This window comes from Prosopis cineraria, unplaced genomic scaffold, assembly GCF_029017545.1.
Source record: "Prosopis cineraria cultivar Desert tree isolate PC_DT_omini unplaced genomic scaffold, ASM2901754v1 PC1, whole genome shotgun sequence".
Taxonomy (NCBI): domain Eukaryota; kingdom Viridiplantae; phylum Streptophyta; class Magnoliopsida; order Fabales; family Fabaceae; genus Prosopis; species Prosopis cineraria.
The window spans coordinates 43,299,728-43,325,119 of NW_026555332.1; the positions used below are offsets into that span (position 1 = coordinate 43,299,728).

Sequence of the window (25,392 nt, forward strand, 5' to 3'; positions counted from 1 at the left end):
ATTCGAAAAGTTGAAAAATGGCAAGATTATGAAATAAAATATGAAAATAACTCATAGGCTACAGGGTTAGAGAGGAAGAGAGACCTGGAAGCTGACAGGCACTGACTGTTGAGCAATGCATATTTTATACTGACAGACTTGGAGCATTTGAAAAATGTAGCAATTAAGGCCCTTTGGATTCGAGAAGAGAACTTGATCGAAATGAATCCTCCTTTCTCAACAGTATCCTTGACATACTTGTGCATGAACCATATAAAGTCCTCCAAAGAACGAGGAAGAATGAAAAATCAGGGAGCGAAGAGCAAAGCATCTAATGGATTACAGTGACAGACCCGGAGCATCTGAAAATGTACCGATTGATCTTGTCTGGGTCAAGCATAGCATTGAGCACTTACGGCAGTAAGCGACAGGTTCCACTTCTGGCTTCGATTTCCACGGTGACTTTGCCCCACCGCCTTTGATCTCCACCCATGGGGTTTTGGCGGGTATGTGTCCGACGGCACCAAAAGAAACTGATAATTATATTGATTCTTTGATGTTTGATGTCTGATCTCATTTCCTTGACCGACCAGAAAAGAAAACTGCCAGCAGCTATCTTTGATTTTGTTTTTTTAAATATGGATTGATGACTTACAGCTGTAAATCTTTGATTGATGTTTTAACTGATGATTTAATGTTTTTAGTTTTATGTTTGTTTTTCAAGAAGAAGTTAAGGTGCAATTTTGATTTCAAACCATTCTCAGAGGAATCATGTTGCCTCTAAATTATTCATCGTATCAGTGTTGCCTCTAAACTAATTAAACATTTATTATTGTAGTTAGTAGGACTCAGTTTTTATAAGTTAAGGTATACTTTTGCCCCTAAACTGTTATTAGATGGACAATGTTGCTCTTTTCATTTAAAAATATAAATATTCGTTAACTGTAACTAGTGAAATCCACTTTTTATTATCTCTCTAGTTAACATTGAATTATGTCAGAATTTTAACTAAACTTTGGCATTCCAATTGTTAAATTGATTTTTGGGTGACCACTTTATGATGGTCTATGTATAGGCCTTTTTGTTTATAATACATATGAGAGAATATATGTATTTATGATAGTTAATTTTATAGAGTGATCCACTCAAGATGATAAGAACTAAGAAGAGACCTTTTTACCCTGTAAATGTTAGTTATATGCTTTTGGTTGGATTAAAAGCTCCTCTTTTAATGTTGTCAATATGAACTTATACTTCAATGATTGTCATAATTGTCGCTAAAGAAAATTATCACAAAAATTGAACTTCTTCTCAATCTGTAATTTATAACTCATTAGAATATTTGTGGAGAATATCATGATACAAATAAATGTTTTTTCATGAATTTTAGATGCTAGAAAGGATATAAATAGAATGCCACCGGTATAAAAAATACTTTTCATTAGCTCTCTCTAATTAATGAATGTTTATAATTGGCATTGCTCAAATTTAATTAATTTAAGAGAGACATTGCTTTTTGGGCCTCACTAGCTCATGATTATTTTTAGTAGTTTAGATAATTCAGGTAGTTAGTGTTTGTATTAAGTACCATCAAATCTAAATCTTTGATGTTGCTTGGTATATTATATTTTTTATAAATTAATATTTTATTTATATATTTATATATATAAATATTATTTTATTTAATCTTTATGAAACTGATTCAAATATTAATATAACTGATTGAAGTATAAGAATTACAATCCATTATTCTCTCCGGTTTGGATTTCAAAACGTTAACTAAATCCCTGCATTTTTTAAGTCGGAGGGCAGCCAAAGCTGACATGAAGTTGCCGTTTTTCTCATTTCTTCTTCTTCTTCTTTTTTTTTTCATGAAGTTACTGTTTCAGTAACGTAATTTTGAGCATAGCTTAAATTGACACGTGTCTTGAATGGCAGATACATCGGCAACCCCGCACGCCAATAATTCCTTCGTCCCAAAAAAGTTATTTAAGCCCCATTTAAAGTCGTCTCCTGTCAACTCACCTCCGTTCTTTATCTTTCCTTCCTTCCGATCTGATTCGAAACCCTAGAATTTGATCGCTATCATTCTCAAGCTTCCTTAAAGGAACCCCAGATTTTCTCGTGAAGCTCTCACTTTTCTTGTCTGTTGCTCAAAAAGTTGACCCCAATTCTAGCTTCTAAGTCCTCGTGTTCAGTTCTCACCCGATTTTGCGTATAAATCCTAGATCGTGACCACAATTCCTCTCTAATTTTCGTAACCTCTGATCGGGTTTCTTATCTGGAATTTTCCTTCGGAAATTAAAACATTGTTGTTTCAATTATCGTGGCTTGCGCATGGGTAAGGTTCTCCGAGAAACCTCGAAGCCATCCTCCAATTCATCATCCCCATCTCCGTCTTCGCCACCTGCAACGACCTCATCGACGTCGATCACCGAGACTGTAAGGGGTTCTCATCAGTTTAAGATCACGGGCTATTCGTTGTCAAAAGGAATTGGGATTGGGAAATACATAGCATCTGACACGTTTTCGGTCGGTGGGTATGAGTGGGCGATCTACTTTTATCCGGATGGGAAGAGCGTGGAAGACAATGCTACCTATGTATCGCTGTTTATCGCGCTTGCTAGTGAAGGTACAGACGTTAGGGCTCTTTTTGAGTTGACCCTTTTAGATCAGAGCGGGAAAGAGAGGCATAAGGTACATAGTCATTTTGAGAGAACGCTCGAAAGTGGGCCTTACACCTTAAAATACCGTGGTAGCATGTGGTAAGTTGGCTTCCTGTGAGTTCTCCTTTTTTCTCCTGCCCTTCCCCATTTCTTGATTTTTATTTTTGACCGTTCCCCCTTTTCTTGATTTAGGCCATCAATAGATAGTATATATCTATATATAGGCCAAGTTCTTGATCTGCATGGAGAGTAATTAACTGAGTTCTGATCTGTCTCTGACTGTGGAATGCGTTGTTTATAAGAGAAAATTGAAGAGCCGTTGGAGTGATGATGTTGAAAATCTTAAACAGTGAACGTTTAGTCTCTTTAATATGAAGCAGGTACTGGCACTAAGCTGAGCATGTCAGTGGGAATCCCCCCGGCGGTGTGTTTCCCCCCAACCTCTCAACAAACCAACAAGGGGAAAAAAAAGATCGTGATACCATTTAAACTGATAATACTTTGAATTCTTCGCTTCATACCATGACTGTAAAGCATGAACCAAGGTTACTTATAGAAATAAATAATTAGGTGTCAAGGGAAATGCGTTTTAAAGCCCATGCGAGTTATCCATGCGCCTTTCACCTCCCGAATGCAGCTGTTACTATTCAGTTTTTGTCATCAATTAACTTTTGATATGAAAAACTTTATATTCAGAATGGAGTATCTGTATGATTCTGTTGTGTTACGTGGATAATGGACCAGGACTTTTGGGATAATGCAAAGTCCGAGGGGAGATATCTCGTTTTATCCCATACTCTAGACAAGTGTAGTTGTGTTTCTGGAATGCTGTAAATCAGCGATAAAAGCGATAATAATTTCACTGCGTTGTAGGCTTCCTGTTATTATTGTTGGGAAAGAGCAGGGAGGGGGTTTAATGTGGTTTGAGAAGTGTCTTTTACTTTAGAAAGACCCCTCTTTGTTTTCTCACATGTGCCATTAAGACGAAACTTAGTTTAAAGCCTCCAGATTAAGTGTAAGTTGGTTTGCTTTTAGTCTGCTTCCCTCGGTTCATGTGGGAAGAAAAATTTTTATACTCCAGATTTTTTGAATTGAAATATCTTGCTTGCACTATTTCTCTTCCTTTCCTGAATGTGTTTGTGGATATTTGAGAGGATACGTCAATGATTGGATTTTGATTCAACTTGACTAAATACTCGATGATGTGTGTGTCTGTGAGAGAGAGAGAGAGAGAGAGTTTATGGGAAGATAATAGTTGGTAAATATTAATTTATTGATATTGGGTGATTCAGGGGGTACAAGCGGTTTTTTAAGAGAACAGCTCTTGAGACGTCAGACTACCTTAAAGATGATTGCCTCTGTGTTAACTGTAGTGTTGGTGTAGTGAGGTCACACACGGAGGGTCCGAAGATCTACTCCATAGAAATACCACCTTCTAACATTGGACAGCAATTTGGGCAGCTACTAGAACATGGAAAAGGAAGTGATGTGAGTTTTGAAGTTAATGGAGAAGTTTTTGCTGCTCATAAATTGGTACTAGCAGCTCGGTCACCTGTATTCAGAGCCCAGCTTTTTGGTCCTATGAAAGATCAAAATACTCAGTGTATAAAAGTTGAAGACATGGAGGCTCCAGTTTTCAAGGTTTGATGAAATGCTCTTGTGCGTTTCCTTTTGTTTAGAACTTATTGACGTTTTAAGTTATTGTTTGGTTATTTTATCTGCGTTATTTTAATTAATGATTACTTATTTTTAATTATTTTTTGTGTTCGTGTGGATCTAAAATTAGTTAAGTGTTCTATTTTAAGCAGAATGAGATAGAGTCATCTTATATCGAGATGAAGTGGTCTAATGCTGCTAGAGGTACTTGTTTTAGTTTTAGTGGAAATTAAGGGCCTGTTTGGAAACCTGTTCTGGGAACAGTTTTCTGTTCTCCAGAACAAAAGAACAAAAAAATCCATTTGGTAACATGTTTTCAAAAAGTGTTTTGGAGAACAAAAAAACAAAATATTGTTCTGGAGAACAGAAAAATGAAAATAACTTTTAAGTGTTCTGTGATTATTGTTCTGGAAAACAAGAGAAAATAAAAAAAACACCTATTTTGATTATTTTTTTTGTTCTTAGAACATGTTTTACAGAACACTAGTTCTCATAATAATAAAATAAAAACAACTCCAAACAGCCCCTAATTCTCTGTTTTGACATTATAGATGTAACATTACTTGAGCATATTGCTTGACTTTGTGGGTCATGGGTTGGATTCAGCATACTTCACTCTGATAGATGTAACATTACTTCTATATTATGAAATTACTTGAGAGGAAAAACTGACTTTCTACTATAGGTATTGCAATAGGGTAATTATTTACATCTTACAAGTGCAGTTTGTGCTTGCCTTAATATGGGATTTGTAATTTTTTTCCTGCTACTTTTGTTGATAGGCTCCATGGTTTTGTGCTTCCTTTTTATATTTATGTAATTTCCTTATTTATTATTCTTGTGGAGATGTGCTTGTATTTTTCTTGATGAACGTTTTTCTTTGATGAGCTTTTATCTTTTGAAAAATGAACACAGATTTCATATTAACATACTTTTCTTCAGAAAATAATGAACACTTGGGGTGACATTTTGATGCTCAAAGTTCTGTTTCCATTTATTTTCTTCACTTTTGGCACATCCTTTATTCATACTAAACAATATTGTGTTGTATTTTATAAGATTGCATTGCAGACCCACCAAGAGCATACGAGCCTCTTTAACAAAATGATTAGAAAAATATTACTTTGATCAGTTATGAATATGATGCTAGTTGAGCATAGATATAGGATTCTAATGCTTAGTTACTTAGTGCATTGGTTCTATTTCGATAAGTTTTTCTAGCTGACCCATCTTTGTAGCCGTATGATACTGTATTTAATGGGAGGAAATTAAACTATATGAGGGTCTTATTGGAGAAAAGTAGCGGCTGGCTGATTAATTGTTTGCACAATACGATTAAAGACTTATAATGCTCGGTAAGGCCATTTTATTTGCTTTATCAGCAGAAAGCATGAAGTGAGGTTCTGTAAGAGCACCTCTTATTTATCATCAGGCTCTTTAATCATGGGAAGAAGTTATTTGATTTGGTGTTATGAATTCATGGAAGTTAATTAATTCCATTTCCTAGGTGCTTAGTGATGCCAATTTGTTTTTTAAGTTGAGGTCTATAAATATGATAGGATGTTTCGGGCGAATTAGTCAGTACTGACCAGCTTAAATATGCAAAGAAAACAAATAACAAGTGAGCGTTTTTGTTTTTCAGTGGCGTTTCATTCTAATATTTTTGTCTGAGAACGAAGCATTCTATTTGTGCTATTTTTAATGCATTAAGGGAATTTATGTGAACATTTTGAATTGAATTTTTTATTGCATAGCAGATATGCACCCTTTCAAGCTCAAGTTTTTGACTGTTTTGCTTTGCTTTGCATTGTTTTTTGTTTTTGGTTTTTCAGTGATGCTTTCTTAGAGATGCAGTATCTGTACAATTATGACATGAGTTTTTTGTATAATGAAGACTGCCATTTATCAGCTTTGGCAATTTAATTGGAGAAAGTTTTTGTGGAAATAACTAGTCTGTTGCATCCTATCATGTTACTCCTTTGTAGGCATTACTTCATTTCATATACTGGGACTCGCTGCCTGACCTGCAAGAGCTTACTGGCATGAACTCAAAATGGGCAACTACATTGATGTCTCAGCATCTGCTTGCAGCCGCTGATCGGTATGGTTTAGAGAGGCTTAGGCTGATGTGTGAAGCTAGCCTGTGTGAAGATGTTGCAATAAACACTGTGGCTACAACTCTAGCTTTGGCAGAGCATCACCATTGTTTCCAGCTGAAAGCAGTCTGTCTCAAATTCATTGCAATGCCTGAAAATCTCAGAGGTGCTTTTTAATTCCCCTGAATATTTATATTTTGCTAACTCCGAAGAGAAGTGGCAGGGGATGTGAATCTTGACATTTGAAGGTTTTATTTAAGGAGGTACAAGAGAGGATAATTGAGTGATCTTCATGACTCACGAGTTGATTTGGTAGCCTATCTGGCCGCAACTGTATATAGCCTCGGCAGCGACAGTCATTTGGACAATAAACGCGATTCACACCTTAACCACAAAGGAGTTTTGGTTGCTAAATTCATTACAACAATGATTTTTGTTTATAAGATTGATATAGTCCAAGTTTATTGTTGCAGTAATATGTTCATGTGACTTCATTCCTCATATTAATGATTAATGAACTAAAGCATATTCATTTGTTGTTTCGCAGCTGTGATGCAAACTGACGGCTTTGAGTACTTGAAGGAAAGTTGCCCATCTGTTCTGACCGAGCTATTGGAGTACGTGGCTAGATTTACTGAGCATTCAGACTTCATGTGCAAGCATAGGAGTGGAGGAATTCTTGATGGCAGTGACATAAATGGTCGACGGGTGAAGCAAAGACTATAGTAGGGCTGTGAACACTAAATATATATCTGTATACCCTCTCCTCCTATAAAAGAGAGAGAACGAGAGAGAGATATGATAATAGGATTAGGGGCAATTTTTAATTTTTTTTTCTGGGTCTATTTTTTTCCCCTTTGCTTTTTAATGTCTAGATGTAAATGTAGCTTGTTTTGGTGCTTCGGTTGGCATGTTTCATTTGTAATATGTAGTTTTCTTTCTACTCTTAACATTTGTCTGTTATTATTTTCTTTTATTGGGGCCAACTCTGTTATTAGATTACTGTTATATCTTTGTGTCTTTTCCTCTGGGTCGTCAATGTTTGTTCAACCAAGTTTTTCTTGCTTGTCTTTTTAAAAAATATCTTATAAAGCACTTTTTTAAATTTTATGAGACGTTGGTTAACAAGAAGTATGCGGAATTACGGACACGTGCACATGGATGCTGGAGAAAGAATATAGATTAAATTGATTGCTGACTGATTACATGGTGACATTTTTGCTAATGTTTGGTTTAGATGTAGATAAAAGTGAGAAGAAAATAAACGGGAAAGAAAATTAGGAGGAAAAGTTGCTCAAAATGATTTTTTTTAAAAAAAATTATTTTTTGCAATTTTCTCTCATGAATGGGTGTCAAACTTTCAATTTTCAAACCTAATTGCTATGATCCACTGGCAAATTCCTGAACACTTGCTTCCTCCATTTTTTCGTATTTTTGGGAAAGGGATGGAAAAAACCTGTGGTCTTCATTTGTACAACTGGGGTAAAGAAATTTTTAGTTTCTTAAATTAAACTCATTATTGAATTTAGTCTCTTAAATTTAATTTTTATTAATTTAATTACTCACATTTTTTTAAAATTGTTATGCTAATTCTTTAAGTTTTAAAATACAAAATAACTTTTAAGTTAATCTAATGTGTAAAGTATATTAATTACTTGACATGTTTAATAATTAAATGAGAATAATTTAGAAAAAATGATGATAAAATCTTTTTGAAATGTATAAATAATAATTTAATCTTTTAAAATGTCATAATTTCTTCAAAATTTTTAAAAAATTTTTTGTCATTAATAAATTTATATAAATTATTAAATTATTTTTTATTGAAAATAGATGATTTACAAGTTTTATTTAAATGTTTATATTTTTTTTATACTCACAACAATATAATAATAAATAAAAAATTAATATGTAAAATTGTCATTTATTGTTGGAAGACCAAAATATGACAATGGGCCTTGATGACTCGGTAGCAAACCAAGATGTGTAGAAGGATAGGGAACGAGAAGGTTAAGGGCCTTATAACCCACCAATTCCCAACATTGTGTTAATGAATTTGCTCTTCCGGAACACGAGAGGCACTATGGTTCGATCCTTACCTAATCTTCTCCGAGAACTCACCAAAAAGCATGAGCTGAATTTTGTTGCTATCTTAAAAACACGTGTCAATGGACCAAAAGCTATCACATTGGCTATATCGATGGGTTTTAATAAGTTTCATGTGGTTGACGCAAGGGGGTTCAGTGGGAGGGTTGTGGGTGCTTTGGAACAAGGAAGCTTGGAATCTTGAAGTCATTGAGAATCATCATCAGTTCATACATCTCTGACTTGTCTTGGGTATAGAGAGTTACTTCATTCCCGCTATTCATGCAAGCTGGCTACTTGCTAATCGTTGAGTGGTTTAGCAAGAGCTGAAAAGACTTGGCCTTTCCATTAATGGCCCTTGCTGCATTTCTTTTTGTTGGGGGAGGTGGGGTTGTTCCACAGTCAACGGCGGAGCTAAGTCCTTGAGTCAGAGATGCAGAACAATACAAATTAAAAATAAATAATTAAAAAAAATAATATTTTAATTTTTAAAATTAATTACATTAGGTAAAAATATAATACTATAAGTAAAATTATTCATATTTTTACTTGAGCAAAATATATTAAGATTTTTTTATCAAAAATATGTTGAGAAGGTTGATATGGAGTTTAAATTTAAATTCCCAAATATTTTTTATTGAGTTTGGAGAGTTTAAAAAGTTAAAAATATAGGGTGTAAGGTTGTAAATTTTTCATACTATATATACAATTTTCTCCATGTGAGGGTGTGTGGCAAATGTACGTGGGTCCGCCATTGTCCACAGTACCTTTTATGCTCATGAGTACTAGTCTTCTCATAGTTCTAGCAACTCCATAGACAGTGATTTTAGAAATTGGGTTAATGAGTTTAATTTGACTAACTTTGGCTGTTTGGGTCCTTTCTATACTCGGCGCAGGAAGAATCGTCAGAGTAGGTTGGATTGAGTGTTGGTCAACGACAAGCACTCGTGGAAGTTCCATAATGCTAAGGTCATCAACCTTCCTTTTTTTTTTTTTCCCTCAAATCGGACCACTGTCTTGGAATTTACCATCTTGCATTGGGTGTGCCCAGTTTTTTGGAGTATCTTAGACCTCCTTAGCTTTTAGTTTGTTGCGTTGTTTTATTTGTGTTTTGCCTTTCCTTGTTTGAAAAAAAAATTAGTTACAAATGGATGCTAAAATAATTTTATCTAAAAATTTAATATAAAAAAATTCCTTAAAACCTTTCTGTGATATCAAATTATTATTATTTTTATTTTAAAAAAATTATTTGTCATTCTTACATTCTTAAATTCACTCTTTTATATCTATAAAGGATATTGTTGCTCAAAGTAGGTCCCTCTTCATGAAGAATCAAATTGAATTTAATCGCATGCACAAAGGTTGTAATGGAATTGTTGATTTCCAAACAAATTTATTTTACTCTTTAAATATTAACTTTTGCCTCCTTAATCATCATTCGTATCTGAATTTACGAGTGAAGATGATAAAAATGGATCAATTTGTCTTGCCCTTGGTTTTTTTTTTTTTTTGTCGTTGCTTGTATTTTGTTGTTTAGTAATGCATTTTAGTTTTCATTAAAAGGGAAAAAAAAATATCGTCCCTTCGCTGGCATTGAGAATTGCGAATACCCGAATAATATGACTTCGAGGGCAATCTAGTCGACAACAAATTACGAATAGGTATGCACTATGCAGGGCTGTATGCCGTAGAGACTAGAGACGTACAGTGGAGTCAAGTCACGATCGCTAGTCATAAGTAGCGCCTTGCCCTCAATCCGTGGAGAAACAACTCAACCTCTCCTCTTCGCGTTCCCCTGTTCTGCGTCGTTTTACAGCTCTTGAAAAATGGTAATTTTCACCCTGAATTTTTAGATTAACTAGGTTTTCCCCTTTCCCCCTCCCTAAAATTTTCTCCGTGCTGTATTTTTCTGGGATTCCTTCATCCTTTCTGATTGTGATAGGCGTTGCTTTGGTCTAGTTGTTCTTCTCCTATTTCAAGGACTTGGTGGGCAGAGAAGTAACGGTGGAGCTCAAGAACGATTTGGCTATTAGAGGAACATTGCACTCAGTGGACCAATACCTTAACATCAAGCTCGAGAACACTCGCGTCGTTGACCAAGACAAATACCCTCACATGGTATGCCTTTCTGTTTTAGGTTTTTAAGTTCAATCTTTTTTATCAAGATAGAAAGAAGTATTTGCTGTCAATTTATGCTTTGCCATTCCTTTCTTTCTTTCTTTTTTTTGCCCTGTACAGTTGTATTCATTTTTATGGTTCAAAACTTCGGAGTCTTCTCGGACATTTGAATTCTGTTACAAGGTTTTTATTTGTTAAGATTTACTTCTCGCTCTTTCCTGTGTTGGTGGCTAATGCCGTTGTAGACTAATACTAGGTTTTTGGGTGGATGAACAGTGTTGAAGTTTCTTATGGTGCTTTAGGATTCAATAGGATGCGTAAACCTGACATTCAATAGGAGGTTTATGAACGACCAAAAGTTTACATGAGCTGATTTAGCCAATCAATTTGCACGCTTCCCTTTGATCAAAATAATATTTCAAGAGAGTTAAATAATCTTGAACTGCAATTGACATGTAATAAAAGGTGGGCAACTCTATGTCATGTTTCTGATGTATACCCTGCTATGGATTAATGTATCAGTGGAGTAGCATATCTTCCTGGTTAGTTTCCTGGTTAGTTTCAGTGCTGTGAATCGTATTTTCACTAGTAAGTTCCAATGTTGGTTCAATTGCTCAGTTGTATGCCTTTCCCTGTCTCTGGGCTCTACTATTTCCGATTGAGAATTTGATTTTCTACTCATTCACTGGAATCTATCGTACTAAAGAGTGGTCCTCTTATCACTTATCAGTTATCACTTATCACTTGCCTCCTTATGAGAAGATGAAGAGGATGACATTGAGATCATTATTACTTAAAGTTCCCATGGGTTGCCTTACAGATAAGGCTGATAACTCCAAAATCAATTATTCTTTGCCACAGTGGCTGCATTTATCATTCTTTAGCTTAGGGATGTAGTTCTTGCAATTATGCTTTTGTGGATGTTAAGAATACCTGGCAAAGTTATTGGCTATAATCATTGTATCTCTGGGCTTGTCATTCACCAGTCTGAGGGTATAAGTTTTTAAAGAAGCTGAAGTTTGTGAAGTAGAAATTTAGAATTTGGGATAGGGAGGGGAGACACTAGGATTGAAAGGAGGGACTTCCTTCAAGGTATAAACAAGGTTTCAATGACAGTGGCAGAAGTATGAGGTAGATGGAGTGAGAATTTTTAGGGGTAAAGTCTCAACAGCAGTGGAAGTCACTTGATTTTAAAGAGGTTTATGCTTGTGGGGTTAGATTGGTCATCTACTATAGTCTCTACAATTGCTTGGCTAGGGAGGCCTTTTTGAGGAGGAAGAAGTTTGGAGAAGTATGAGACAGATAGAGCGGGAATTGTTAGGCATAATGTCTCAATAAGCATGGAATCTCTTGATTTTATGAAGAGCCTTATACTAAAGAGGTCAGAGAGAGGCCTTTTCTTGAGGGTTATGTTGGCCTTCTATAGTGGGTTTTACAGTTGCTTGGAAAGAGATCTTATGAGGAGGAGGTTAGGAGTGGGATTTGGAAGATTGATAAGGCGTCATGTGGGATTAAGAGTTAGTTGGGAAGCTGAGATTAGTTACATGACTCTCATAAATAGGGAGATATGGTATTGTATAAGGTGTCTAATGAATGAATAATACTCCTTTTTATTTCTCATAACATAAGGTAAGTCTCCTAGTCCAGAAAGATTCAATATGGCCTTCTTCCGGGCTTGTTGGTTTTTATGAAGGATGGATGTCCTGATGAAGGTTTTTATTGAGTTTCTAATTTCTATAGTGGAAGGTTGACTACTGGAATAAATTCTACTTTCATCACTCTTGTCAATAAGGAGGATTGACCTATTAAGGTGCATGGATTTGGACCTATAAACCTGGGATTGAGTGTTTTACAGACATTACTAAGGTCTTTTTTTGAGATTAGGGTAGGTTCTTAGAGGTAATATCTCTGTAAAGCAAAGTGCTTTTGTGGCAAGAAGGCAAATCTTGGATGCTGTTGGAGTGCTGGTAGCAAATGAAGATGTGGAGGACATTAGACATGGAAAGTGAAAGGGATTGACTTTAAGCTGGATTTTTGGAAAGTTTATGTTAAAAGCTATGAAACATTGATACGGGTATGGGTATTGGATATGATACGGCATGATACATGGATACGGCAATTTTTAAAAATTTTAGGATACGGGTACAGCTATAGAAATAATTAAATATTAAATATTTAGATACACATGTACAAATACTTAAATAATTAAGTACTATCAAGTGGCAAAAAATAATGATCAACTTAAATTAATAAAGAATGAAAAATTATAAACAATTTTCTGCATACTTTAATCTGAGGAGAGCTAACAAAAATTTAAAACAAACAAATAAAAATTATCTAAATTCAAGCTTTGCCATAATTGTAACTACAAAGACTATTCAGTATCCATCAACCAATGTACTAGCAAACAAGAAATAGAAGAGAGGGAAATTGGAGCAAAAACTACAAAATGCGTACAACATAAGAAAACCAAACTTTTTTGAAATAGTATCATGATAGAGGGCAAAATTAAAGTCAATGGATGAAAGGGGAAACCAAACTCTTTTTTATTAGCTCTCCAATCAGCTCTGTCCACATAATAACAAAGAACAACAACCAAGCTCGAGAGTATTACCTCGCTAAGTCGTGACTGAGGAGGGGAGATAGAATCCAATGCAATGACTAAGGAAGGCACCGAAATAGTGACCAAAGAGGCGGACATAGAGAGTGACAAAGCGACAGTGGCTCGAAGAGATGGAGCGATGGAGGAGAATATTACCTTGCTCAAGCTTGATAGCGGAGGAAGGAAGGACGGCAGTGGGCAACAATGCAAGATCATTGGGTCAAAGGCAAAGCAATGTGAGTTAGGCGAGGGACGTGGGAGTGAGAGGGATCAGTCAACGTCTCATGAAGTAGAGCATTTGTGCTAAGGGGAAAAAAACGCCCAAAACGCTGTATTTCACGACTTGCTTGTGTCCGTCGGCAGTAGCCTATGTCCGCCTGTTTCACAAAAAAAAAAAAAGGACACGCCACATCCGTGTCCAGGACGTGTGTTCGTGTCGGATACGTATCCTACACGGACACGGCGTCCATTTTAGTGTATCCATGATTTATAGGTTAAAAGTCAGCTTTCTTTGTCTAATGTCCATAACTTAATTTGCTACCCTGAATCCAATTTCTCCATGTGACTTTCCATGTCTAATGTCCTCCATAAATAACTTTATTACTGAATTTATGTGAATTTATGTGTACTAACTATAGAGGGATTAAACTCATGAGCCACACAATGAAATTGTGGGAGAAAGTAATTGAGCACAGGTTGAGATTGGAGACAAGTATTTCTGAGAATTAATTTGGTTTTATGCCAGGTAGATCAACTACAGAGGCGATTTATCTATTAAGGGGATTAATGGAAAAGTATCGTTGTAAAGATAAAGATCTACACATGGTTTTTATTGATTTGGAAAAAGCTTATGACCATATACCAAGAGAAGTGCTTTGGAAAGCGTTGGAAAAAAAGGGAGTACGGATTGCTTATATTAAAGCCATACAAGATATGTATGTGGGGATAAAAACTAGTAGAAGAACGCCTAGTGGTCAAACAAAGGATTTTCCTATAAAAATTGGACTACATCAGGGATCATCTCTGAGTCCTTATTTGTTCAACTTGATTTTAAATGTTTTGACGGAACATATTCAAGAGGAAATCCTGAAATGTATGCTCTTCGCGGATGATATAGTTCTTATAGCAGAGACAAGAGAAGAGGTTAATTGCAAACTTGAGTTATGGAGGAGGACATTGGAGTCGAAAGGTTTTTGTCTGAGTAGAAGTAAGACGGAATGTTTATATTGTAAATTTGGTAAAGGACTATTCGAAAATAATTTGGAAGTGAAATTGGGAGATCAAATTATACCTCAAGTGAAAAAGTTTAGATATTTGGGAGCCATTATTCAAAATGATGGCGAAATCAGTGGAGATATTTCACATAGAATTCAAGCTGGGTGGTTTAATTGGAGAAAAGCTAAAGGAGTTATTTGTGACTGTAAGGTGCCTAATAAACTTAAAGGAAAGTTTTATCGTACTGCTATCAGACCGGCAATGTTATATAGTAGTGAATGCTGGGCTCTAACGAGACAGCAAGAGCATAAAGTTGGAGTAGCAGAGATGAGAATGTTACGATGGATGTGCGGACATACACGTAAAGATAAAATTCGAAATGAGCACATACGTGAAAAAGTGAGGGTGGCACTTATTGAGGAAACAATGGTAGAAAATCGGTTGAGATGGTTTGGGCATGTACAAAGAAGACCAAGGGAGGCACCAGTGAGAAGAGTGAACATATAACTTTGAGTCCGATTAAGAGAGGTAGAGGAAGGCCTAAGAGAACACTCTTGGAAGTTGTTGAACGTGATTTCTTAATTAATAATATTTCTAAAAGCTTGATAAATGATAGAGCACAATGGCGTCTTGCAATCCATGTAGCCGACCCCACTACTTAGTGGGATAAAGGCTTGTTGTTGTTGTTGTTGTATTTTTCAGAAGTTCAGAAACACATAATCTTTTATACTTCCATTGTGAAATGGCTTGGCATATTTGGAATATATTTTTTAATCTTTGCGGATCTGTAGTGTATTTGGTTAAAATGGGGTGCTAGTGTTCAATGAGCAATTCCTTACGCAACTTCTTTGGGAGAGAATTATTCTTACGATGGCTTCTTTCTGGTTGTTAACAAATGGTTTCTTTTGAGGGGTATCCAATTGGGAGGGGCACTTGAGTTCAAGCCTGGGTTCTTCTTTGTGCTTTCTTGTAATACTTCCCATCAATAAATTCTTTTTTCATAGAAAATGAGGTCAGAATAAACAAATAAACTAAAGCTTCTGATTTACCATTGATTGTTGCAAATTTATGATGCCTCTTATTCCACACTGGGAATTCTATGGGTTATTTTATGTTTATTTTTCCTCCATTATTTGGAAAAATGAAAATAAAATTTGAAAAAGAAAAATACTTGACCAAACATATTTTTGAAGTTTAGATTTTAGGAAGTGAAAATAGAAAACATTTTCACCAAACATGTCCTAAATTATGAATAATCCAATGGTGCTAGAGGCATTTCTCATTTGCTAAGCCATTTTTCTTCCTTTCTGTTCTATTTAATTACTTGTTGAACTTAAGACTTTAAAGGACTACAGTATCATGCTTATGTTATAACAAATAGAGTAGTATGTTTTCACTCAGAAAAGAGAAAAACTAAGAACCCCTTTAAACTTTCTTGATTGTTAAAACTTGATAATGAACCTTTAAAATTTGTGCAGATGATTCCTAATTAGTCCATTACTTACGAAACAGGATATGTTATTGACAATTCATTTTATTGCCCTTTATTTTTTATGCAGTTAACCTCTTCAATTTGGGGCTATGTTGAGACAACCTAACTATACTTTATAGGTTTGGTGTAGATAAACCGTCCAACATTTTTCTTTAGCGAAATAATGGTTCTATTAATGGCAGTAAGTTTGTGTTTGCGCGTTGAAATGTTTAGAGAGATTAATTATTAAGTTTTGAATGTCAAAGTGGTTATTCGCATATAACTAAAGTTCATGCAAGTTATGTTCAATTTAGCGTGTCTGTGTTTTATTTTGATAAACTGATCTTTGCTGCTCTACGATTGAACTTTTTTTACACATCATGTCTCTCAATGATCATGTGTTGAGTGCTAGAAAAAAATTGGTTGAATTATTAATAGAGATTTACCAATAATTATGTGTTTTACTGGACACAATAGGAGCAAATAATTGGTGAGGTTATTCGATTTGATATTTGATCTGGATGATTGATTACATTTGTTTGATCTGGAAGCTTGAACTATTCCGTCCTTATCTACATTCTCCTAAGAAAATATTTCATGTTTCCGCATCAGATTCCATTGATTGGCATGCATACGACTGTGTTGGGTGTACATATAACATCATGTTTGATCGCAGCTTTCTGTAAGGAACTGCTTCATCAGGGGGTCGGTGGTAAGATATGTGCAGTTACCTCCGGAAGGAGTGGACGTTGAACTTTTGCATGATGCCACAAGGAGAGAAGCTCGTGGTGGCTGATTCAGTTAGTCAATGTCTTCTAATGAATATTTCATGACTACATGATTGGGATATAATCCACAATAGTGAGGGGACTTTTGGCTGAGGGAGAGATATTCATACGACTCTTTAGCACGGTTCAATTTTACTGTAACAGAATTTTTAACATTCAGCTTTTACTCACCGTTGGGGCTTGTCGAGTTCTATGTTGTTTAAGTCAGTTCAATTCGCAGCATTATCCTTTTTTAAAGGAAATACACACACAAGTTATGGCAGACCCATAACCAAAACAGGGGCGTGGCAGGCAACACCATCAGTGTCTTTTGTGAGAATCGTCAGGAATTTTTTTTTTTAACATTATTAAATTCAAAGAACAACTGCTTCGACATACGAGAACTAAAACCTCAGAAGCAACTACAGATGCCTAAACTAAAACAGGAAAATGAAAGAGTCCAGTTGGAGGCTGGTTAAGTCGTTGAGAGTGAGGTCGTGAGGCTGGTGAGGAAGTCTCTTTAAGATACGCTTAATGGCTTTGATCATGCTCGAGTGAAGGCTAAGATGTTGGCTTTCAACAGCCGAAACAATTTAGTAGTAAAACTCAAGAAAGTCGTTGGTGTTAAGTTAAATTTAAAACATCAAAATAGCACAAATCGTGAAGAAACATACTGGAACTAGTAACCAGAATTAAAAACAAGGAAAAATGGTTCCATTTTAGAGGTGGGTTCTAAGAATATTTTTTTTTTTTTGGGTTATAAACAAAAGTTATCATAAATTCAAAAAAGAATATGGTAATATAAATTACTTTTTTTATAAACTGTAAATATTTTTATTATTTTAATTTTGTTGAAAAGTGTGGAAAATTGAAGAAATATGAAAAGGAAAAGGAAATACAGAACAAGAAATAATTAATTAAATATTAAAGATGTTGGCTTTTGTATATTATATACTCCTATCCCTATTATAAAGTACTTCTAGAAGAATTTTTTGATCCTTAATATAGGGCATTTTAATGTGTATTATATTTTTTTAATATTGTTCCATTTTAAAATCATTAATTATGAAAGAAAATTGGCCCATATGTTTCAACTTATTTTATGAAAATATTACTTTTTTAAAAAATTATTTTATAATTTTTTATGATATTTGTATAAATTTTTAAAAATAATTAAAATTTGAAAAAAGCAGTTTTTAAATTATTTTAAGAAGTTACTTTTATCTCTCTCATACACCACATTTTCTCTATTTTAAAAAGTGCTACATGAAGATATCAAAAAATTTTAAAATAATTAAATGATGAATTTTTATAAAAAATTAAAGAAATATATCATGAAATTAAAAAATAACTAAGTAATAATCATTTTTATTATTATAATCAAACATAAAATAATATGTGATTTATTTTGTGAAGATTTAATAAAAAAAACATTATTTTATATTTGATTACAATCATAAAATATTATTATTAATTAATTATTTTAAAATTTTATGATATCTTCTTTAATTTGTATTTTATAAAATAATTTATTATTTAATTATTTTAAAATTTTATAATATCATCACATATTTCTCATTTTGTAGAGATTATTTTTAAAAGTTATTCAAAATAACTTATTAAAATAATGAGAAATGTATTTTTTAAAAAAATTCAGATTATTTTCTAAAATTTAAACAAGCATCATAAAATTTTGCAAAATAGCTTTTTTTAAAAAAAATAATTTTTCATAAAATAAGTTAAAACAAATGGGCGAATGTCTTTTTTTTTTTTATAAAATCTCTGTAAAATAAATTTTCTTTTTATAAAATCTTTAAGTTATCTCAAAGTCACTTAATTTTTTTTAAATTTTAAATGAATGGGCTCAACATAATGCAAGACTGAAAATTTCTCGTTCAAAATTGAATAATATTAAAAATTTATTTTGTTTTCAGATAAAAATAATGATTTAATCATATTTTTTTAGTTCCCATAAAATAATTAGAGGTGTTTTATAAGTTATAATAGGAAAATGAATGGAATATGATTTATTCTCTCAGTCAAAAAATGAAGTACATTTTCTTAAGGATTGAATATTTAAAAATATAAAATATTTTTAATCTTTTAAAATATAATCATTACTTTAAAGTATCTTATTGAATAAATTATTTTATATTTATTTTAAATTAAAATACTCTATTATATAGAGGTAAATATAGAAAGATGTGATTAATTTAAAAATAAGTAATTATGTTATTGGAATAAAATTCGATTTAAACAAAATGAGTAAAAAATTGTAAAAATAAGATAACTTGCAGCATTTCTATGGCTTACATTATTGACACGCTAATTTTAGCAACATTGAATTATCAAAGTTTGCTGTTTGGCATTATTCGGTGGAATGGTGGATTTGTGACTGTTTTACAGCCAACAGGAACAATGATAGAAGTCTTCCCCATCAATTATCATCTACCCACAATCATCTTTTTTTTTTTTTTAAATACAATTGGAAACATAATGCCATAAATGTGGCCTTTATGGCTTTATTCATAATCATCTTTCATCGAGACAATGAGCTTCTCAAACAGTGGATTTATTTTTTTAATTAATTTATGATTTATTTTAAATATTTGAAATAATATAATTTTTTATCTATTAAATTTATTTCAATTATCAATTTTATTCTTTAAATTTAATTTTAATGGATTTGATTTCTTAAATTATTATATTAATTAATTTTTAAGTTTTAAAAAAAATTAATTTAATAATACATGCAAGTATTAATATAATCAATATAATTACTGTAATGATATCATAATATATCTAAAATTAAAATTTTATAATTATCAAAGATTCTCAAATTAAAATTTCAGGGTAATTTTTTCTTAGAAAACCCTTATTTTTAACTTTTGAAGTTGGACCCAAAACATGCAGCCTGGTGCGTCTTCTTCCATCATCATCATCATTGTGCTCTGCTCACCCATCAGGTAGGTCAAGTTAAGGTTCACAGAGTTGCAGTTGGTTTTCCTGTCTACTCACTCCCGTTTCAGCTTATTTTTCTTCCGTTATTTGTAGTACAGCCATCGATTAGTGAGAATACTTCACTTTCTCGACAGTCTGTTTACTTCGGTCGGAGTTATTTGCACGCATTTGCTTTGAACGGGATGGACACTCAAGCAGACCCTCCTGAAACGCCAGCCAAAAGGTCAATTTTATGTCCTTTTTTACATTTTATTTCCCAGGATGATCATCATGTTTGCTTTCTGAAAATTCTGTTGCAATCTAGCCAGCCAAGTAATGTAGGAAAATTCCAGCTATTATAGTTTGTTTGAGCTGGGAAATGAGTTTATTCTTAAATGGACAATGGACATCTACAGAAAGACCTCTTATGGATTGTTTGAGTTCATTAGATGAGCAATTTCCACGGCAAATAGATTTTCTCTTGCTCAGATTTGTATTGGAAATAAGGGAAAGTCATAAAAATGAAATCTTGTTAATATTTTATCTTTTGTCACTCAAACCAATAAACTTATAAGGGACGGTTATAAAAATAGACTCAATGTAGTAGAAGAGTTGGACCATGGCTTCATGCAATCCATGTAATGAACCCTACTTGTTGGGAAAAAGACTTTTGTTGTGGTCGTCGTAATAGACATTTTACCATGTAGCCCAACAATACTTGCAGCCTCACCTCGTCGGAGTTTTTTTTTTTTAAATAATATGCATTTGTTTTCCTCTTTGCTTGAGCAGTGCATTCGATGTTTTGTTATTTGGTTAATGGCCTAGACTGTCATGACCACAATGTTTATCTATTTTTGGCTCTTATGTCAATTTTTTTTTCAGAATTTATGTTATATATTATTCCCAATTACTTTATTTTTTCTGGTTTATGTAGGGTTAATGAGCAAATAGGTCTTTGAACTATTGCTTGAAAATTATCCTGAATCCTGAACTATTAAAATATGTAAAATAAACCTTGAACTTTTAAATTCGTAGCAGAATAAACACTGACCGCTAACTTTTTAACACCGGTATTGTTCACGTAGGCACTATTTAGGGTTTTTTTTCCTACGAATTTAACCCTGACTGTTTTAGTACCCACGTGGACAGTAACGGTATTAAAAAAGTTAGCGGTCAGCGTTTATTTTGTTATGAATTTAAAAGTTTAGGATTTATTTTACATATTTTAAGAGTTCAGGGTTCAGGGCAATTTTCGAGCAAGAGTTCAGGGTCTTATTCGCTCATTAACCCTATATAGTATATTTTTTCTTACTTTAACATCTTGGTTGCTTAAGGCGTGTGCTCTTTAGGACTTCTCACCTAAGCCATATCTTAGAGTTTCTAGTGCTTTAATACCTGGTAGTTGACTCTTTACAGGCACAAGTGCTCAGCATGCTATAGGCAATACAAGAAAAAGGAACATCTTATTGAGCACATGAAGATCTCATACCACTCAGTCCATCAGCCTAAATGTGGGGTCTGTCAAAAGCACTGCAAATCTTTTGAATCTCTGAGGGAACACCTTACTGGTGGGTTATCATTCCATATTCAATCTGATGTTGGTAATATTGCTTGGATTAACTCAGCAATCATCTTTTTATGCTCACTTATGACCTTGGCTCCATTTATTAGGTCCATTGCCGAAAGGAAATTGTTCCAATTTTTTCTCTCAACATGGTTGTCAACTTTGCTTAAAATTATTTGATAGCCCCGCAGCTCTTATCGAGCATAAAGAAACATGTTATCTATCTGCACCAACTCCTCTGGTAAGTTGGTTACTTTATTAGTGGCTACGTAAGTTGGTTATATGCCCTTTTTAATTTTATATTTTATGTAGGCCATAATTTACCTCTATATATTTGATCTGGTCAACTGAAGAAACTGCATTCAATCAGTTTTTCTAGTCTTCTATATTTGATTTTTTATGGAAGTTTTGAATTTTGCTGGGAAATGATGCAGGGAACAGAGGCATTGGCCTATATAAGATCCCCAATACTTCGTCCAAATTCTCCTCATGAAAACCACACTGGAAGGCGCCCTGGAGCAATTGCCATTGATTGTGAAATGGTTGGTGGTGGAAGTGATGGATCATTAGACCTTTGTGCTAGAGTATGCATGGTTGATGAAGATGAGAATTTAATTTTCCACACCTATGTACAGCCTCAAATCCCGGTTACTAACTATAGGTACTTTTGAGCCGTGTGTTTTGTCTTATTATTATCAAAGTGAACAAGTAATAAAAAGTACTATTGTTGGGGTTGGCTGTGCTTGAAATTTTCAGATATGATATAACTGGGTTGACAGAAGAGCATCTTAGAGATGCCATGCCACTTAAGGAAGTTCAAGACAAGGTATTGCAAATTCTGTACAATGGAGAATCAATTGGCAAAGTTAGATTGGATGGAGGAAAGGCCAAGCTTCTTGTGGGGCATGACCTAGAACATGATTTGGACTGCCTAAAATTGAATTATCCTGATCATATGTTGAGGTAGAGGGGACATTCTTGAGCTATATATTATTGATTATATAGTTTTAAAGATTTTCACGAAAACCATGTCTCTTTTTTCCTCATTACAGTACCTTGCCTCTGTCTGTACCATCTCAATATATTTTATTTTCTTATTGAGAAGCAAAGCCTTCTGCCATGTAAGAACTGAGAATCTCTATTTTGTGTTAAATTTTGGGTCATTTGATACAGCATCTCTTAACTTGGGCTTATCACTTGGGGTGCCTATAGTATAGTCTACCGCAAAATTTAGGCTGGTTATGCCATGCTGTTCCTAACATGCAATATACAATTCATGATGGTCAGAAAATGCTTCTGTTATGTTTGCTGTGTTTGTTCTTGCTCTGCTTGTTTATTAACTCAATAATTCCTCATTCGGTGTACCTGGTAAGGAGAAATTGGATTTATTTTTCAACTTTGTCTTGTCCTTCACCATATAATACATTCCTCTAGTCCTTTTATAAATTAATGTTTTTAAATCTTGTGCTAAAAACCTGGCGTGTCTGTTATTATAGGGTGGCATTGTGGAATACTTAATTCAGGTAGCATTTGGGTCTCTACCCACATCCAACCACACCCTTGCCATCTGAGTTAGCCTCGGAGGCCTTTGGGTCTGAAATTCTGCGTTTCCTTTCCTGGTCCTACATTTAATATTTCATTGATTATGCTTATTGTTGGAAGTCACGTGCTTATCACTTTTCTTTCAATGTTTTGGCATATTATGTGAATATGTTCTATTATCTAGTTACCTTGTTTATTTTAGGGATTTGACTGAATAAGGTTTAGCTTTTAGGATTCTGTCATTAGATTAGATGGTACATCTAATTAGTTTTCACTAGATACCGAGCCGAGTGAGGCAGGCCTGTTGCCTCAACGCTGATATATGTCCCAGCTCTATTTAATAAAATTTGATCTTCTTTCACCAAAATTCCCTCTTTGGCTGCTTTCACTGAATAACTTTGTTTTCATAGTTTGTGGCTTTCTTTGAATATGGATAATTTCCTGGTTCGTTCCATTTAATTGATTGTGTTCCTTTTATATTGTGTTTCACTGGGTTGATTACGAGTTGGCTTTCACTGGCAAATTTATGATCCGAGATTGGATCTAAAGACTGGAATTTTATTTGTGCTATGCTTATATTTTGCCATGCAGGGACACTGCAAAGTATCGTCCGTTGATGAAAACAAACTTGGTCAGCCATTCGCTCAAGTACCTTACTCGAACGTATTTAGGGCAAGTCAACTCCCTGCCTCTCCACTTCTCTTTTCCCCGTCTTAAACTTGCTTCTAATTTTGAAAATTTTTAATTAAATCTACATTATCCTTCTCTCCTGCTCTGTGCAACTCAAAGGCATTACTTGGCATGGTATTGCCAACAATTGTTATTAAATGCAACTCCTGTCTGTATAACTTTTAAGGATATGATTGTGTTTTTGGCTTCACAGTTATGACATCCAGACAGGCACACATGACCCCTATGAAGACTGTGTTTCCGTGATGAGGCTGTACAAGAGAATCCGAAGCCAAGTTCATACCGAGGAAAACCTCGGAACATTTACTTCAAGTAACGTCACTGGCAATTCTGATTATTGGAAATCCAAGGAACTTGAGAACTCTACAGCAGATGAGCTCTTTGCCATGTCCAAATCAGACTATAGGTGTTGGTGCTTGGATTCGATGTAGAAAGAAATGAGAGCCTGAGCACATGAGCTGTTGTTGTCCAGGAGATCATTTCGGTGTGCTGAGTAATCGTAGAGAAAGGAAAAGGGAATTTTGTGATGGAAAAGTTTATATGTGAAAGGACCTGCTTACTGCTAATACAGGATGGAGTTCCTAGATTCCTGGTGAATCTTCTTTCCTTCCCCTTATTTTTTATTCATCCAGGACTTAGCTTCCTCAAATGGCTAAGATTTAATATATTATAAAATTACTATTATAATATCAAATAATAACTAAATAAATAACTTTAAACGGTTAAAATTTGACATAAACAGTTCAAAATTGTAATTTAAAAAATATTTTATAAACTGATTTTGTTTCTATTTTTTTACTGTAGATCTGAACTGTAATTATAGAATCAGTTATACGTGCTCTCTTTCCTTCGAGCAATCCCTTTCAAGAGAGGCATACAATTAGCCCGACAACTAGTCTGTTGACGATATATCTCTACTGTAAATCGAAACAACTTTCCATAACATAGGTAAATTATCAGAATTGAATATTTCTTTTTTGATTACGAGCAAGCTAGAAGTTGTCATACTCATCTTATTTTTTTGTTTTGGTTTGAAACTCCAAGATTCGTTCAGCGTGTTGCTTGCTTATAGAATGATTCGTTCTTTTGACTTTTTAACGTTGTAGCCAGGTGGGAAGGAACAAATATTTAGCCAATCCTCGGGTTTTAAGTGTTTATGTCTTCGCAATTTTTTGTTATTTGCGTCATACAGAGAGCGACCTTTGCTTGTACCCATGTACCGTGAATAACATGTTGCCAACGTCATGCTTGTGTAATAACTACGAGAAACTACTTTTTTATTCGTCAAATAAATGAATAACTAGAAAATCTCCCATATTCATCTTTTTCTTTTTTTTCCCCCCCAAAAATTGTGGAGTTTGTATTCGGTGATCATAAGTCAATGGGGCTAACTTTCAATTTTATTTTGAAATGATCCGTGCCATTTATTATAAATTAATTTTAACTATTTTTAAAATTATGTTTATTGGAATAAAAGTTTATACAAATTTTCTTAAAAAATAAATATTAAATTTGGATTGTCATTATATCTGAGTAATCAATTTATAAAATTATAAAATTTTTATTATTAAATATAAATATAGATTGTACTGATTTGAAGAGTTTATAATATGTTAAACTTTACCAAAAATATTATAATTCATAATTTCCTCCTCTGTGTAAAACTTTATGGCTGATAGAGTCAAAACATGGATAGAGAAATGTAGATTGATGGGAAAAAGGATGAAAATGTAATTTTATTGTGTAACCACTGTTAAGTTATAGCTCAGCTTCAGCAAAAGTGAATAGGAAAAAAGAGAAAGAAAAGTATAATAAGGGCAAAGGATAGATTTGTATTTTTACAGTATAAAATTTTATAAAACTTTTCATAATTTCCTCATCTGTTTAAAACTTTATGGCTGATAGAGTCAAAACATGGATGGAGGAATGTAGATCGATGGGAAAAGGGATGGAAATGTAATTTTATTGTGTAACTACTGTTAAGTTATAGCTCAGCTTCAG

At 33.8% G+C, this 25,392-nt stretch overlaps 3 protein-coding genes across 5 annotated transcripts; all 3 read left to right on the forward strand.

Annotated features, from left to right (window-relative positions):
- Positions 1-1,987: 1,987 nt before the first annotated feature.
- LOC129303429 (BTB/POZ and MATH domain-containing protein 2-like) lies at positions 1,988-7,405 on the forward strand. The gene is made up of 4 exons (XM_054942733.1): positions 1,988-2,744; positions 3,938-4,286; positions 6,287-6,563; positions 6,945-7,405. Exons 1-4 carry the CDS (start codon positions 2,317-2,319, stop codon positions 7,121-7,123), a joined length of 1,233 nt encoding a protein of 410 aa, XP_054798708.1. The 5' UTR covers positions 1,988-2,316; the 3' UTR covers positions 7,124-7,405.
- A 2,721-nt stretch (positions 7,406-10,126) lies between these two features.
- On the forward strand, positions 10,127-16,879 carry LOC129303433 (sm-like protein LSM2). The gene is made up of 3 exons (XM_054942744.1): positions 10,127-10,311; positions 10,442-10,600; positions 16,565-16,879. Exons 1-3 carry the CDS (start codon positions 10,309-10,311, stop codon positions 16,682-16,684), a joined length of 282 nt encoding a protein of 93 aa, XP_054798719.1. The 5' UTR covers positions 10,127-10,308; the 3' UTR covers positions 16,685-16,879.
- Positions 16,880-19,529: 2,650 nt separating this feature from the next.
- Positions 19,530-24,489, forward strand: LOC129322787 (uncharacterized). 3 transcript variants are annotated; one of them, XM_054969172.1, is made up of 9 exons: positions 19,530-19,621; positions 19,715-19,839; positions 21,012-21,163; positions 21,267-21,400; positions 21,594-21,820; positions 21,916-22,122; positions 23,293-23,373; positions 23,585-23,983; positions 24,196-24,489. In XM_054969172.1, the coding sequence occupies exons 2-8, from the start codon at positions 19,799-19,801 to the stop codon at positions 23,820-23,822; spliced, it is 1,080 nt and encodes a 359-aa protein (XP_054825147.1). In that variant the 5' UTR covers positions 19,530-19,621; positions 19,715-19,798; the 3' UTR covers positions 23,823-23,983; positions 24,196-24,489. The 3 variants fall into 3 exon arrangements, with proteins under 3 accessions (XP_054825147.1, XP_054825156.1, XP_054825164.1); XM_054969189.1 differs by having other exon boundaries at positions 19,558-19,621; positions 19,710-19,839; XM_054969181.1 differs by lacking the exon at positions 24,196-24,489 and having other exon boundaries at positions 23,585-23,988.
- Positions 24,490-25,392: the final 903 nt, after the last annotated feature.